At 34.4% G+C, this 15,936-nt stretch overlaps 2 protein-coding genes across 4 annotated transcripts; both read left to right on the top strand.

The window, feature by feature from the left end:
- The first annotated feature begins 2,530 nt into the window (after positions 1 to 2,530).
- On the top strand, positions 2,531 to 10,674 carry slc33a1 (solute carrier family 33 member 1). Of its 3 annotated transcripts, none has more exons than XM_042743812.1 (7): positions 2,531 to 2,712; positions 3,758 to 4,541; positions 5,919 to 6,121; positions 6,238 to 6,422; positions 6,572 to 6,689; positions 8,430 to 8,645; positions 8,740 to 10,674. In XM_042743812.1, the coding sequence occupies exons 2-7, from the start codon at positions 3,800 to 3,802 to the stop codon at positions 8,905 to 8,907; spliced, it is 1,632 nt and encodes a 543-aa protein (XP_042599746.1). In that variant the 5' UTR covers positions 2,531 to 2,712; positions 3,758 to 3,799; the 3' UTR covers positions 8,908 to 10,674. The 3 variants fall into 3 exon arrangements, with proteins under 3 accessions (XP_042599746.1, XP_018977797.2, XP_042599747.1); XM_019122252.2 differs by having other exon boundaries at positions 2,531 to 2,799; XM_042743813.1 differs by having other exon boundaries at positions 2,568 to 2,645.
- Positions 10,675 to 10,758: 84 nt separating this feature from the next.
- On the top strand, positions 10,759 to 15,347 carry c18h3orf33 (c18h3orf33 homolog (H. sapiens)). Its single transcript, XM_019122821.2, has 5 exons — positions 10,759 to 10,916; positions 11,101 to 11,160; positions 12,732 to 12,885; positions 13,796 to 13,956; positions 14,952 to 15,347. The coding sequence occupies exons 1-5, from the start codon at positions 10,806 to 10,808 to the stop codon at positions 15,222 to 15,224; spliced, it is 759 nt and encodes a 252-aa protein (XP_018978366.1). The 5' UTR covers positions 10,759 to 10,805; the 3' UTR covers positions 15,225 to 15,347.
- Positions 15,348 to 15,936: the final 589 nt, after the last annotated feature.

Raw genomic sequence — 15,936 nt, 5'->3', positions numbered from 1 at the left:
GAAGAAAATATACCCAAACAAGTTAGGTCAAGATGATTTCAGATTCAGTCAAAACAGATATGACAAACAATAAAAGCATTTAATAGGTTACAGTTATTGCAAGTTGTGTTTGCAACAGATTTCTTAAATGATTTTTTTTACTAAATAACTGACCCTTGACATAATTAATCAGGGTAGGCAAAATCGTTTGAAAACTTTATTTAGTTAGTTTCTTCAAGATTTTTTTTTTCTTCAAAATATTTTCTTTGTGTTCCACAGAAGAAAAAAGGTTTTGAGTAAATGAAGACAGGATTTTCATTTGCGTGAACAATTCCTTTAACCAATGAAACAATCATAACTTAAGTTATTAAGTTATAACAGTTTCAGTAACCTGATTCTTAAATGTTTTGATTCATAAAAAGAACTGGTCCATTCGGGAACTGGATTACCCTGGTGCTGTATGGCTTGATTCACTAAAACTGACTCAGACAGAGTCAGAGTTTGTTCAGATTCTGTTTGCTGTAGCCTACGTGTTTCACACGGTAGATTTGGTCAATAGTCAGAAGTCCGAGTTCCATGAAAAATAGCTATTTATTCAAAACCTTATCCAAACTCGTCACAGAGGCAATAGAAGAAGTTTGTTACAGATTTGTATCCTTCTTGAAATCTTTTTTATTATTTATTTATTTTTTGTCCTCCAGTGGAATTAATAGGGTGTGTGTTTGAATAAAACATTTAGTCCTGAAAATAGTTCTGGTTTGCTTCATTTTTGATAACGCATAACAGGAGAGATTTACTACACTGTTTCAATCTGAAGTCAACTGCTATGCATTGTGAAATCGATGAACATGAAGTCTTGTGTTCACTGTAGCTTACATTTTCACACCCTCTCTGTTTAAATATGACGTTGACTTTGCACCTCTGTATAATATGACACCTAGGCTATTTGTTTGCCCTGAATGCTGCCCAAATTCAGAATTTAAGTATTTAAAGATTAATATGATAAGGCAATCATAGGCCTGTTTGAGTGCATTTATGTGGTCTTGTGTGACTTTGGCTGCTAATAGGAAAAATTGGATTTAGTTTACACTCACACGTCTGGTCACATGTCTTTATTCAACATTCTCAGTCACATGCATTTAAGCCTCTTTACTGATTCCACACGGCTCCACACACTACACATACAGTCATTCATTATCTCTGCAGAGGAGATGTCCTCTTTCACAGTGAAAGCATGGCTTATAAGAACATAAAGAGCAAAACAATACACTGCTTTGTACAGGATTGCATGGTTTTTAAAGAAAAACATTAATACAACAACTAAGTATATCATATTTATGAGCATTGCAAGTTACATTATGTCAATATGCATCATAGAAATAAGGTAAAAAGATATGTTTAGCATATACAACACATTTCTTTCTTTCAGTTTTTTCCTCTCTTTTTTCCCCTTTCAGTTATGGCTGCTGCTTCTAAGTACACACTGCATCTGTGGCCTTGTGTGAATGGGACAGCTATGTCAGGCCAGGGTCACATGTGTTTTAGTTTATGAGTTATGACTGTAGTTTGGTCTGGTGTTTAGAAAGTCATTACATTTTAATATGAGCCAGTAATATGTTTTGAGAAGCACCAGGAGAAAGACACATTTTTGCCTTTGCACACCACAGTGATAGGCTACCAATATATAATGACTATGACAATTTGACTTATTTCAGTATTGAAAATGTCTCCATATTCAGCTCATTATTCTACTGTTACACTATCTATCTATCTATCTATCTATCTATCTATCTATCTATCTATCTATCTATCTATCTATCTATCTATCTATCTATCTATCTATCTATCTATCTATCTATCTATCTATCTATCTGTCTGTCTGTCTGTCTGTCTGTCTGTCTGTCTATCTCTATTTCTATAAATATAATTACATTAAACAACATGTCAATAGTTTAGTTTAATAGCACTAATAATTCTTAATAACATTTTTATTATAATATATTGTTTAGCTTGTTTGTAGGCTATACTACTTTTTAATTGTTTGTACTGTTATTGTTTGTATTCAGCAAGGATGCATTCAATGTGATATTCATTTGGCAGATTTACTCTCTGTTTATCAAAGAATCCTGAACAAAAAATGTATTACGATTTCTGTATTGAGACACTGATAATAAGAACTGTTGTAATGAGTAATGGCTTTGCATCCCAGGAAAGTATATAACAGTCATTTAAATACTAATAATATATTTCAATAAATGCAGCAAAAGAGACTTTCCTAAAAAAATAAAAAAATAAAAAAATAATAATAAAATAACACACACACATACATATACACACATATATAATATATATATATATATATATATATATATATATATATATATATATATATATATATATATATATATATAGAGAGAGATAGAGAGAGAGAGAGAGAGAGAGAGAGAGAGAGAGAGAGAAAACCTGTCACGTGTCAGATATGTAAAATACATGCCGGCATAAACAGTGTGTAAATTTTAATGAAACCGGCGGAACTAAAAACAGACGCTGTAAGACACGTCAGCTGAAGCATTCGGACACATTTTACTGACGCACCGCTCCGGCTTCCTTCTCATTTCAGCAGTCAGGTGTACTTACTGCGCTTCTCTGCGCCTTGTAAACACTAGGTATATTATTCATTTGCGTGGATGTTTCGGTGTCAGTAAAGTGCTCCTCATCTGAAGTCAAGAAACAGTCAGTTTTTTTTCCGTCATTCATATAAGTTAACATTTTGTCCATTGATGTCTTGACATGTCATGTGGTATGTCATCATAGTGCAAGGTAACCATGAATCAGGAGATTTTCTGCTTCTACTCCATCTCATACTTGTGTGATTCTTTCGTTCTGTGTATGTTCGCTAATCAAAATGTTTTGCATGATAATGTCTCTGATGTGATGCCGTTTGTTTTGTATACTCAGCTTTACATGCCATAAGAATCAGAACTAGTATTTTTTCTTAATGCGTTTTTTTATGTATGTATAAGTTTTGCTAAGTGGTTTCATGTCAGAGAGCTTCTCTGGAGTGGAATACAAATTTTTCCCTAGTCTTTGTAGTCTTACAAAAAAAAAAAAAAAAAAAAAATTCTTTAAGCCTGTTATTTTTATCTTTTCCTGTAGTGTGCCAGTAGTTATCAGTTTACATTTCCTTTGCTAATATTTGTAAATGGAATGACATCAGAAAAAAAGAAACCATGGCAACGTCTCCGAGATGCTAGAAGAAGCCTACCTGCACATCTACAGTACTGTTATAAGTTTTAGGCACTTGTGTAAAAAGGCTGTAAAGTGAGGATTCTTTCAAAAATAATGTCATAGATTTAATCTATCAGTTAACTTCTATTAACTATTAACACCCTTTGCATGTTAAACCGCTTTTGTCCTTGGTACAGTACACTTCCCCATAGTTCTGCAGGTAGATTTCCTCAAGCAGCCTGGAGACATTGGTGTATATATATATATATATATATATATATATATATATATATATATATATATATATATATATATATATATATATATATATATATATATATTAGTAGTTTAGCTACTAAAATGGAAATAAAAATTAATGAAAGCTGTATATACATATTATAAAGAAAAAACACATTTACTAATGCTGAAATTTCAATTAAAAATTATTTATTGTGTGTGTGTGTGTGTATATGTCGTATGATCTCAGTTATACTAACTAATATTACACTGTTATTTTATTTATTTTATTTTTTTATATATAAATATACAGGTGTTTTGAGGACATATCTGGATTGATGCCCGGCAGGTTAAGATGGAATTGTCTAAATCTATCACACACAAGAACGGGAGGCAGAGGAAGCCTGTGCTGTCACACTCAGATATGGGTGAAAGGGAATCCATGCTAGAAGTGGAGGATGATGAGGTGGCACTTCTGCCAAACTCAGACCGGGCTGATGGACGAACGAAATCGAGTCACGGAATTAAAGGAGAACTTGGCAATGTGGCCCTTTTACTGTTTTTATATGTGCTTCAGGGCATTCCCTTAGGCTTGGCCGGGAGCATCCCTCTCATCATGCAGAGTAAGAATGTTAGCTACAGGGACCAGGCCTATTTTAGCTTTGTCTTTTGGCCCTTCAGTCTAAAGCTGTTCTGGGCTCCTCTGGTGGACTCGCTGTACCTGCAGCAGTTTGGCAGGAGGAAGTCGTGGCTGGTGCCCACTCAGTACCTGCTGGGTCTTTTTATGCTTTACCTGTCCGTCTCAGTTGACGCAATGCTTCAGACTGATGGACAGAGAGGGCCTGATGTGATCACTCTGACCGCAGTCTTCTTCGTGCTGGCTTTCCTCGCAGCCACGCAAGATATTGCGGTTGATGGCTGGGCTTTGACTATGCTGTCCAGGGAGAATGTGGGTTATGCTTCCACTTGTAACTCTGTGGGTCAGACGGCTGGATACTTCCTAGGAAACGTGTTGTTTCTGGCTCTGGAGTCTGCTGATTTCTGCAACAAGTATCTGAGGTTTGAGCCTCAGGAACGGGGCATTGTAACACTCTCAGGTATGTTTAACAATTGTTATATCTATTATATATAATGATTTATTTTTTTATTTTTTTTGAGAAATTATTTTTTATTCAGCAAGAATGCATTAAGTGATCAAACGTGAACGTAAAATCTCATTTCATTCATTGTTACAGAGCATTTCTTTTAAATAAGTGTTGTTCTTTTGATCTTTCTGTTCAGAAATGTATCCTCAAAATAGGATTCCAAAAAATATTAAGCAGCACAACAGGAATAAATTATTATTTTAATATATATATATTTTTAATAGAAATCTAATTCCAACTATTTTCACAATAATTTGCAGCTGTGGTGAGCATAAAAATTTATTTCAAAAACATAAAACATTTAAATATTTATATAAGTATATGCTGTGTTTATGTGTATGTATGTTCAATGTTTTTGAAAGAAACCTATTTTTTCTTCAAATATGCATACACTGCCATTCAGAAGTTTTGGATTGATGAGATTTTTAATGAAAAAAAAAAAAACAGAAAATAGAAAACAGAAAAAAACAGTAATATTGTGAAATATTATTCCAATTTAATATATAAGTTTTCTACTGTACTATACTTTAACATATTCTTTATTGCTGTGATGCAAAGTTGAATTTTCATCAGCCATTACTCCAGTCTCCTCCAGAAAGCATTCATATATGATGATTTGTCGTCAATGTTGAAAACAGTTGTGCTGCTCAATATTTTTTGCAACCTGTGAATAAAAAGAACAGCATTTATTTAAATTATAAATCTTTTGAAACAGTATACACTACCATTCAAAAGTTTGGGGTGAGGAAATTATTTTCTTTCTTTTTTCTTAAAAGTCTTAATAAGTTTATTCAGCTACGATGTGTTAAATTTATAAAACAAGTCATAGTAAAGACTTATATTGTTAGAAAAAAAATCTATTTTGAAGACTGTTTAAACTTTTTATTCATCAAGGAATCAAAAAAAATAAAAAAAATAAAAATTAAGCAGCACCCGTTAGAATAAAACAGCATATTGATCATAAATCAGAATGATTTCTGAAGGATCGTGTGGCACTGAAGACTGGAGTAATGGATGATGAAAATTCAACTTTGCATCACATGAATAAATGATATATTAAAGTATATCAAAATAGAAAACCAGCATTTTAAATCACAACCATATTTCACAATATCAATAATTTTCTATATATTTAATCAAATAAATGCAGCCTTGATGATCTCAAGGGAACTTAAAAAACAAAAATTAAAAATCTTACTGATCCCAAACTTTTGACTGGCAACATATACTTTTTTTCAGTATTAAATAGACCTAAATAAATGCAACCATGTGACTAGAGATGCAGGTTTACTGATACTTTGTACTTTGCTCTGTTCTGCTCTCTTTCAGATTTCTTGTTTTTCTGGGGGATTGTGTTCATGGTATCTACCACTCTGGTTGCTATCTTGAAAAAGGAAAACAACAAACAGCATCATACAAAGAAGAAGCCTAAAGAGGAGACACAGAGTGTTATGGAGACCTACAAACATTTGTTCTCCATTATTAAAATGCCCACTGTCTTTACCTTCTGTGTCCTTCTGCTGACTGCTAAGGTAATGTCACTTAGCCAAACCTTACTATAGTCATCATCTTCCAGTTTTAACTACTGTAAATTATAATAGTTATATGCAAATCAGTCTAATTCATTCCTCGTCCTCTCTACTTTCAGATTGGTTTCTCCGCAGCTGATGCCGTGACGGGGCTGAAGCTAGTGGAAGCTGGGGTTCCTAAAGAGCAGCTGGCTCTGTTGGCGGTTCCCATGGTCCCTCTGCAAATCTTGCTTCCTCTAGTTATTAGTAAATACACAGCTGGGCCACGTCCACTTGACATTTTCTACAAAGCTTTCCCATTCAGGTACAAACAAAATCAACACACATGCCCGGATTCTTGACTTTAAGAGCTGTGATGTACACAAGATTTGAAACAGCCACATGTGTAATTGTTTGAGGGAATGCATGCATTGGGTAGAGTGATAGGAAAGCTGTGGCTTGTGTTCCTCAAAGGCTGCTGATTGGTTTGGAGTATGCCCTGCTGGTCTGGTGGACCCCAAGTGTTCGGCAGGAGGAAGGCTTCCCCGTGTATTACTATGCTGTTGTGCTGCTCAGCTATGCAGTACATCAGGTTAGTTTATATGAACTTTGTCTGCAGTTTTATCAGTAACATTTTTGGTACATATACACTGTTGTTTAAAAGTTTGGGATCAGTGAGATTTTTAATGGAGTCTCTTATGCTCATCAAGGCTGCATTTATTTGATCAGAAAAAAAAAGATTGCAATTTCTAGTATTGGTTTCCTATTTGAATAAATATATTTTGTTTCTGTGACACAGAGCTGAATTGTCATCAGCCATTACTCCAGTCTTCAGTGTCACATGATCCTTCATAAATTATTCTAATATATTATTATCAGTGTTGAAATTTTTTATTTTTTGGAAACTGTGATACTTTTTATTTGATTCTTTGATGAATAAAAAGTAAAAAAGAAATCTAAATAGAAATCGTTTCTAACAATATAAGTCTTTACTACCACTTTTTATCCATTTAATATATACTTGCTAAATAAAAGTATTCATTTATTTAAAAAAAAAAAAGAAAGAAACTATTTACTGACCCCAAACCTTTAAATAGTAGTGTATATTGTAACACAAAATTTCTATTTTAAATAAACACTTTCTTTTTAACTTTTTATTCATCAAAGAATCCTGAAAAAAAGTATCACAGGTCCCAAAAAAATATTAAGCAGCAACATTTTCAATATTGGTTTTAAATCAGCATATTAGAATGATTTCTGAAGAATCATGTGACACTGAAGACTGGAGTAATGATGCTGAAAATTCAGCTTTGCTTCAGAGGAATACATTATATTTTAAAGTATATTAAAATAGAAAACTGTTGTTTTAAATTGCAATAATATTTCACCAAAAAAAAAAATTCTGTATTTTTGATCAAATAAAAAAAAAACTTCTTAAAAAAAACAGTAAAAATCTTACTAATCCCAAACTTTTGAAAAGCACTGTATATATTTGTGTTTTTGTATTTAGTAATATATTTCTGTATTATTGATTTGCATTGATTAGTCACTAAATCTTTATTTATTTATTTGCACGTATGCATATATACATGCACGCATACAATGCTATATTACTAGGGCTGTCAGTCGATTCAATTTTTTTAATGTAATTAATTAAATTGTGTCGATTTAATTAATATAATTAATCGCAAATTACATTTGGCTGTAAAAATACCCCCCAAAAGATTATTTAAAGCTATTTTTGTGTTAAATGAGAAAGTATTAAGTAGACATCACAAATAGTAGCTTTAGAATATTTAATTTAATTTAACATCAAATTTATTACACACAAACGTTTAGGCTACAACGGCGTTACATAAATGGAACATAAAAGAAGATAACTTGAGAAACATCTCAGTGTTTTTTTTTTTCTTTCCTCATTTATTAATTTATTTATTTACAAATGAAATACAACAATACTCTAAATAAGAAACTAAAACTGCCAGTAGGTGGCGGTAAATGTCTTTATGAGTCATGTATTCATTCATTCATTCGATTTGTTCAAACGGCTGATTCATTCTTTAATGAAGTAAACTGCTCTCTTTATGAATGGGCCCTTGAATCAGTGGTTAACACGATTCGTTCAAAACGCGGATTCATTCAGAATCTCCGCTGTGTTGCTCGGAGACACGCAACAATTGTGCAACAATAATGTAAGATGACGTACAGGTCATAACATGCAATTTAATTGATTTTTATATATATATATATAATAATAATGAGAATTAATTGATCAACAATTATTTAGGTTTGTGTACTTGTGTATTCACTGTGGAATGTCTTTCTCCACTAGGTGGCGCTATACAGCATGTATGTTGCCTGCATGGCCTTTCACGCCAAGGTCAGTGACCCTGTGATAGGGGGCACCTACATGACCCTTCTGAACACTGTGACTAATCTAGGAGGGAACTGGCCCTCTACTCTAGCTCTATGGCTGGTAGACCCTCTCACCTTTAAAGAGTGCCAAGGAGCCCCAGGACAGATGTGCGGCTCGGCTGAAGAAGCAGGGGTAAGTGTTTAATTGAGTCACATTTCCAGGCATTTGCTAATTGGTGACGTTTAACTATGTCTATAATTTTAACCTGTTCTTTTATCGTCTTCAGCTCTGTGTCAGAGAGGGCGGCACGTGTGTGACAGCGTTGGACGGTTACTACGTTGAGTCTGTGGTGTGTGTTCTGATCGGTCTCTGCTGGTGGATCTTCTTCGGGAAAAAAATGAAGCGGTTACAGGAAGAGAGCCCCTCTGCGTGGCATTGCAGGGTTGCCAAATAGCATCTCTACTGGACTCTGTCTCTTGTTGTAAAGTTACATCATGCCTTGCCCTCTCTTTACTTCTCTGAGTAACTATTTCTTTTTGTCATCCTACAGCAGGCTTGTAGACAGGCTTAAACACTTTGAGGACAGAAATAGTCAAATATACTGTACTATTAAGTTCTTAGCATATCTGTTCCATTATCCCCAAGAACCAGAGATTCATGCCAAATTGAAATCTGTACATCTAAAGATGGCACTAGCTTGCGTGTGAAGTACATGATACACAGTAATGGCATGACATTCACTGCTCAGATGCCTATTTAATCAAGCATTTGTCTTAGAAATACTTGAGTTCTTGTGCCTTGTGCTTTTCTGTTTCTAATATCATACAAGGTTCTCCCAAAAAGACTGGGTCTTCTGATATATTATACATGACATATGTATGATGAAGTTGTTGCTCCAAAATTCACATTTTCAGCTTTTATGCTTTTTCTGCAGAAATACTTGATTCTATTTGAGCTCTTCAGGTGGAATGTAAATATTTATACAATATAGTGAATGAAACTGGTTGTAGTCCTATTGAAATTGGTTATAGAGGTGAAATGGTTTTATTATGTTGTTTTCTATTATGTTCACTGTTGGTTTCTATTATGTATATAAATCACTGTTACCTTAAATGACCTAGGTATCAATATAAAAAGCAGGTGAAGAAATTGAACTATACCTTCTGAAAGGCCAGGAAAAAATAATATCGACAAAGATTATATTTATTACTACCCCCCCCCCCCCCCTGCTTTTTCTTTGTATTTTTATGGGCAGTGATTTTAATGAAGTTTGAATGTGTGTGACTGAACGTACTATTCGTGAAACCAGCTTTGGCTTTTAAGACAACTAATTTTGTTAGCACTAAATCCATGTCAACAAAGTTAATCATTAGAATTTCTGTAAATGATTTAGACTAGTGGAGAGGAAAGCCTAGAATTTACAACTGTAACATTTGTTATTATTTGACTGGGATATTTATGCAACCATCAGCACTTTTACTAAAAGTAGATTTTCACTGATGACTAGGGGAAATTTAAAGAGATTGTTCACCCAGAACTGAGAGTTCTGTCATTTAGGCACAATTTAAATAATGTTGGTTACCAAACAGTTCCCCCGCCCCCCCTACTATGGAAGTCAAGTCAGCTGTTTGTTTCTTAACATTCTTCAGAATATCTTCTTTTGTGTTCAGCAGAAGAAAGAAACTCATACAGGTTTAAAACATCTTGAGGTTCAGTAAATGATAACAGAATTTTCATTTTTGCGTGAATTATCACTTTAAGGACTGACTTGCTCGGTCTCTATTCACTTTTATGTTTACATCATCTTTTTCTATGAAAGTGAATGATGATTGAGGCTATCATTCTGACAAATCTTCTTTTGTGTTCCATGGGGTGAAAAAAAAGCCAAATGAGTTTGAAAGAACATGGACGGAATGGCAGAATTTTCTTTTTTGTAAACTATTCCTGTTAAATACTGTACTGTATGGCTAAATATTTTACCTGCTGTAAAATTTTCCTCATGCAAATTTCTTTATATTTGTACTCTTCATTAAGCGTTCACCTTAATTTGTGTCATGTAATGGGGAGAGAAGTTTGAGGAGGGTACAGCTGCAGTGTGACTTTGATCTTTGTAAATACCTGTAAACTGTTCCAAGGAACGTTTTTATCAACATTCCCAAACTCTATGTAAAAAAAAAAAAATGCATATCTTGTATACAAATAAATGAAAGGAAATCTGGTCCATTTGTGTTAACGCTTTCCCTTATTAAGTTTGCACATGTAAAACTGAAAACGCGTTTCACTTTTGGCCTTAATCGCTACCCTTAAACAGTGGGCGTGACTTCATTTTGTAGTTCTTTCTCTGTAAACAACATGCCGCCTGCAGGTTCGGATCCTTCAGATGTGAACGAGGAGAACAAGCCCTCTAAAAATGTCATTGCACATATATCACAGTTTGCTGACGATAACTTAACGTTTGTCCGGGTAAGTAACAAGATTTGAACAATGCGTGTCATTTCATTTTAATGATGTAGAAAAATGACAGCTCCCTGTATTGAGATATTGAGTTTGTGAACTACGAATTATATGCCAGTTGCCTATGCGAGACGCAATAAATGTTATATTGTGCTATGTTGATATTTGCATATTTTAATATGCTCCCCAACAGAACATCAGCACATGTCTTGGTCTCGTGGGTCTTCTCATCATAGCGAGGAGCATTAGACTGGTAAATGCAACACACACGCTTTTGTTTCTCTTTAAGTTTGAGGAAAGTGTTAATGCTGTCGTTTTTATATTGGGGCGTGGCTACCAGTTTAACAATGTTTTGTTTAGCGCTATTATTACCACCCGTTCAGTAAGTCGATTTGACTTATTACTGAAGTGAACGGGTGGTAATAATAGCTCCAAACAAAAACATTGTTAGCCACGCCCCAAACTCACACCATTGGTTGAGGTGGCAGAATGTTTTACCAATTGGCTAACACATGCTGCACGCTGTTGCCAATTTAGCAATTTTGTTCCTAGATTTAGCAACTTTTCAGACTACCCTAGCAACTTTTTATTCAAAAAGCAACTAGCAACATATTTATTTATTTTTTATTTGGCAACTTTTAGCAACTGTGATTCATTTTATTAAAAGGCCCACATTTTTATTTTCTCTAAATTACACAAAAAAGAGGAAATCAAAGGTGTCTAGCCTTACACATATCCCCTTAAATTAAGTTGCTAGTTGAAATTGTTCAATAATAATTGTTAAGTATTTAATCATTTATGATAACACCTTGTTATTAGTTTGTACCTGCACTTGTTGATCAGTTTAAAAATATTGTAGAAAAATGGAAAACCTGTGAAAAAATCTATAAAAAAATGCTTCACATTATCACAGTACATTGTGCCCTATTTTACAGTAAAATTTTACTTATAATATTTTACTTAAAAATATTGTGCAGAATGTGTAGTTTTTACTAGTTAATAATCACATCCAAAATAAAAAAAAAGTTTACGTAATGTGTGTACTGTGTGTGTATATATATACCCGAACACATACAATATATATTTTGAAAATATTTATGTGTATATTTATATTACAGATAAATATATTTAATATATAAATATAAAAATATATTAAATATATATTTATATTTATAAACAACATATTTTTCTTAAATATATACATGTATGTGTGTGTATTTATATATAAAATAAATATACACATATTATGTAAACAAAAACTTTTATTTTGTATGCAATTGATCGTTTGACAGCAATAGTTGTATTAAAAAACATATATTTATATGTTAATGTTATATTTATATTTTAGTTTTACTTACAAATTTAAATTAACATTTCAAATCATATTCATAATCATATTTTTTGCTGAGATTTGAGTGAGCTGATTGTATATTCTATGCAGTCTAGAGTTGTGATTACATGATGCATTTGTGCAATGGCATCACAATGTCATTTAGCAACTTTTAGCAACAGTTTGTACTGCCTTTAGCAAATTCCCCTGAAAATTAGTTGCCAACATTGCACACGCAGGCCGCGGCATATTACTGTATTTTTCCTGCTGTTGGCCGAGCATAGGGCTGTCACAGACACTAGTTTTATATCTCATGAAAACTATAGGTATCTGTCAGGTAATTGTGACATGTTATGCCTGATATTTTAATGGGAAAACATGCTTTCTTCCAGCATGACGATGAAGTTATGGCATTCACCAGCAGAGGCTCCTGCTGCCCTGGAACTATGTAAATGTTTTTGTCTTAATCATATTTTCCTGTCTTTGTTTTGCAGATTACAAAATTTGGCTCTGCAGCTGATATTCCAGCACGATTCATTGAGAGAAACATCAGTATCAGAGGAAGACTAAGAAATATTACCGAAAAAGGGCTCGAAGTGGAACACATTCCAATTTATGTCCCTTTGCTCAGTCGCCTAGTTACTAAACGTAAGGAACCACTTGACCCCCTTTTGCAGTCCTTCAGGAAGACCCCCTCACACACTTTAATTAAATGTCCTTTCAGCTGGCCTGCACATTTATTTCACAGATGTCACAGGGACCCCTGTGCTCATCTCAACAGCTGGTCTCAATGATGACTCTTTTCTTAGAAACAATTTTTTCGGTTTTCATAATTGTGTATCTCCTGCTGTGTCAGTAAGTGTAGAGAAGTTTTTTTTTCCTGCTTAAAAAAAGTGACTTTGCCTTTGAACTTGGATTCGCTTTTTGGTCTTTTAACTTTAGTCAATGAAGCACATTTGATTTTTCTTTCTCTTGTCGTCCGATTGTTACACTCCAAACCCTGCGAAACCTCACATTGTTATTCAGAGCTAACTATCAAATTGCCACTGAGTAGTTATCATTTGCACATCTACAAGATGCCGTTTGAGTATTTTCAAATGAATCTCTGTAAATCAGTTAGTGGAAAGAGGCAGTCAGAGTAATTCTATTATGGACCCGCCATGTCTTCAAAATGAGTTTAGATGTGATCTAAATGTGCGATACCAGTCACATACCAACTCCCTGAAGGATAGCTAAGACGATTATATCTGTCAGTGTCACTGTTATTCACAGATGGCCTTGTTAAGCTTGTACCATATGGACGTATCTAGCTTTCTCCAGTACACCACAGAGACTTATACTCATCAGGATAGCATGACCTTATTGGTCTCGTTCACATAATGGTCCTCCCAGACCACAGAAAATGATCCTTTCTTTAAATCCTTCAGATGTCTTGCTGCTTTAAACTGGCTCCCTAAACTGTTTTCCCATCGGTAAAGCTCTTTGAAATAGAGTCTTGTTGATCTAGCGTTTTAAAGGGTTGTTGGCTAGAGATGACAACTCACACTGGCTTCTGCAGGTCAGCCCGTGACCCTTCTGGATGTGCGTCTGGCTGGAGTGGAGCTGACCGCAGAAGGGCAGGACTGGATTGGTCAACAGCTGAAGCCAGCTGAGACGGTGTGGCTCCGACTGATCGCTCGACAGAGCGAGACCCTCCACTGCCTAGTGTCGGTTAACAGGGTAGGTGCGATATATCAGATTAGCACAGGGTCAGATGCCACCATGAAAGTTGTTTGCTTGACAAATGAGGGGCTTTGATAGGAAAAAAGACACTTTAGAGCAGTGTTTTTCAGCCTTTTTGGCTGCAAGACCCAATTTTCCACAACAGTATTATGTTTGTGATTTACTGGATAAGGATTATTTATTTACTTGCTTACTTGCTTAATTACTTACTCATACTCAAACATTTTACCTTATTATTTTAGAGGTAGGCATAACTTATAAAGAAGTATATTTATTATAAAAATGGCCACAGAGTTATGATATTGTATTAATTTGTATGACATTTCCAGATGTAAAAATGTTACATTTGTAAAACTCCTGCATATCCACACACACACACACACACACACACACACACACACATATATATATATATATATATATAAAGAATTTTTTTTCTTTTTTTTAAGGAAGTCTGGGCTCTTTAAAGACAAAAAAAGTTGGGATCCAGTTGAAGGAAGGAGTTGCAATAAGAAATATCTTGATTTGTTTAGTCTGTATTTAATGCTTTTTTCCCCTCCTTATTTTAAATAATTTTGAGTTTTGAGGCCCCCTTGTGAGTCCCGGCCCCGTGGTTAAGAGCCACCACTTTAGATCTAATATCATACAAGTTAACACAGAACACAGTCATAGAAAGCTGGAAATATCAGTGGATTTCAAATGTGTTGTTTCTAAGCCTAGAAAAGTATTAATTATAGTGAATATTTCTACTTGGTTCTACACCCTCCCCCAAACACACACATCCTTTTTTAGAAATTGCTCTTTGTATTTCTATATGCAGTCTCTATACAATGATTTTTAAAACACAGTAATCACAAACAACTGGAAAAATTAATAAAAAGTCTGAAAGAATAAATTCTAAATCTAAATGATTAAATGTATAATAAATATTATAATTTTGTATAAGTCACATTTTGCTTAAAATCCTTTAAATCTATTGATTTTCTTTCTAGGGCTCACTCTTTAACACCTGTATGAATGAGGAACTTTTGAGGCTTGGTTTGGCTAGGACTTCTCCTTTTGTGGGTCTGGACTCTCACTCTCGGATCTACTGGCGTCTCTATAAGCGCTTTCTGAGGGCCGAGAGCAGAGCAGAGAAAAAAGGCAAAGGCCTGTGGAAGGAAGAGAGTCGCTGGGAGAGAGCTGCTAATGTCTTGAGGAACAATATGCCCTTCATCTCAGTTAAAAAACTTTTCAAATGGATGTCAGGGGCTAAAGAGAAGTGAAATATTCAAAAAACAAGGTTGGTTATTCATTGTGCAGAGTTGTTTTGTTTGAAGTATTTATTCTAAATGTGCTATATTACTGATCTCAGACCTGATAAGCAGCAATAAAACTTGAAATGATTGAAATTTCCATGTGTTTTTATACTTATTGCTTTGACGTGTCTTATCACACATGTCCTTATTTACCCAACATGAAGACAGACATTCTTAACACGTTGCAGTTTTGTGTAATCCATCACATTATTCATGCTGTCCCACACCTGTAGCATTGGACACCATCGTCATATTCCTGACAACTGGAAAGCCTTTGTACTCTTCCCTCCTCCCATAAATCCTTATCCCACAGACCTCTCAGGGGAGTGCTTTGTCACAATGACATGGTAGTGGGGGTCTACCGATGCCCCATGGAGACAATGAGGAGGAGGGATCCCCATTACTATAGAAACATCACACTCAGAAGACAAAGTGCATCGGGGGTGCCACCTTCTCAGGGTCCCAAAGGCCTTAGTCCTTTGGAGATGGGAAAAAGAGTCTAGAAGAAGGAAAAAGGTGCTTGAATGGAAGAAAAATGATCTAAAATAAAAGATTTATTTAAAAGACAATTAATATTCAGAAATATTAGCAGAAGACAGTTGTAAAGCTGAATTCACTGACAGTGACTAAAGAAACATTTGAAATGTAAACAAGATTTTGTGAAAGTGAAAATGTCAGT

Source organism: Cyprinus carpio, chromosome B18, assembly GCF_018340385.1.
Source record: "Cyprinus carpio isolate SPL01 chromosome B18, ASM1834038v1, whole genome shotgun sequence".
In the NCBI taxonomy this organism is placed as follows: domain Eukaryota; kingdom Metazoa; phylum Chordata; class Actinopteri; order Cypriniformes; family Cyprinidae; genus Cyprinus; species Cyprinus carpio.
The sequence above is the reverse complement of the archived record's forward strand: the minus strand, read 5'-3'. Positions and strand labels throughout refer to the sequence as shown.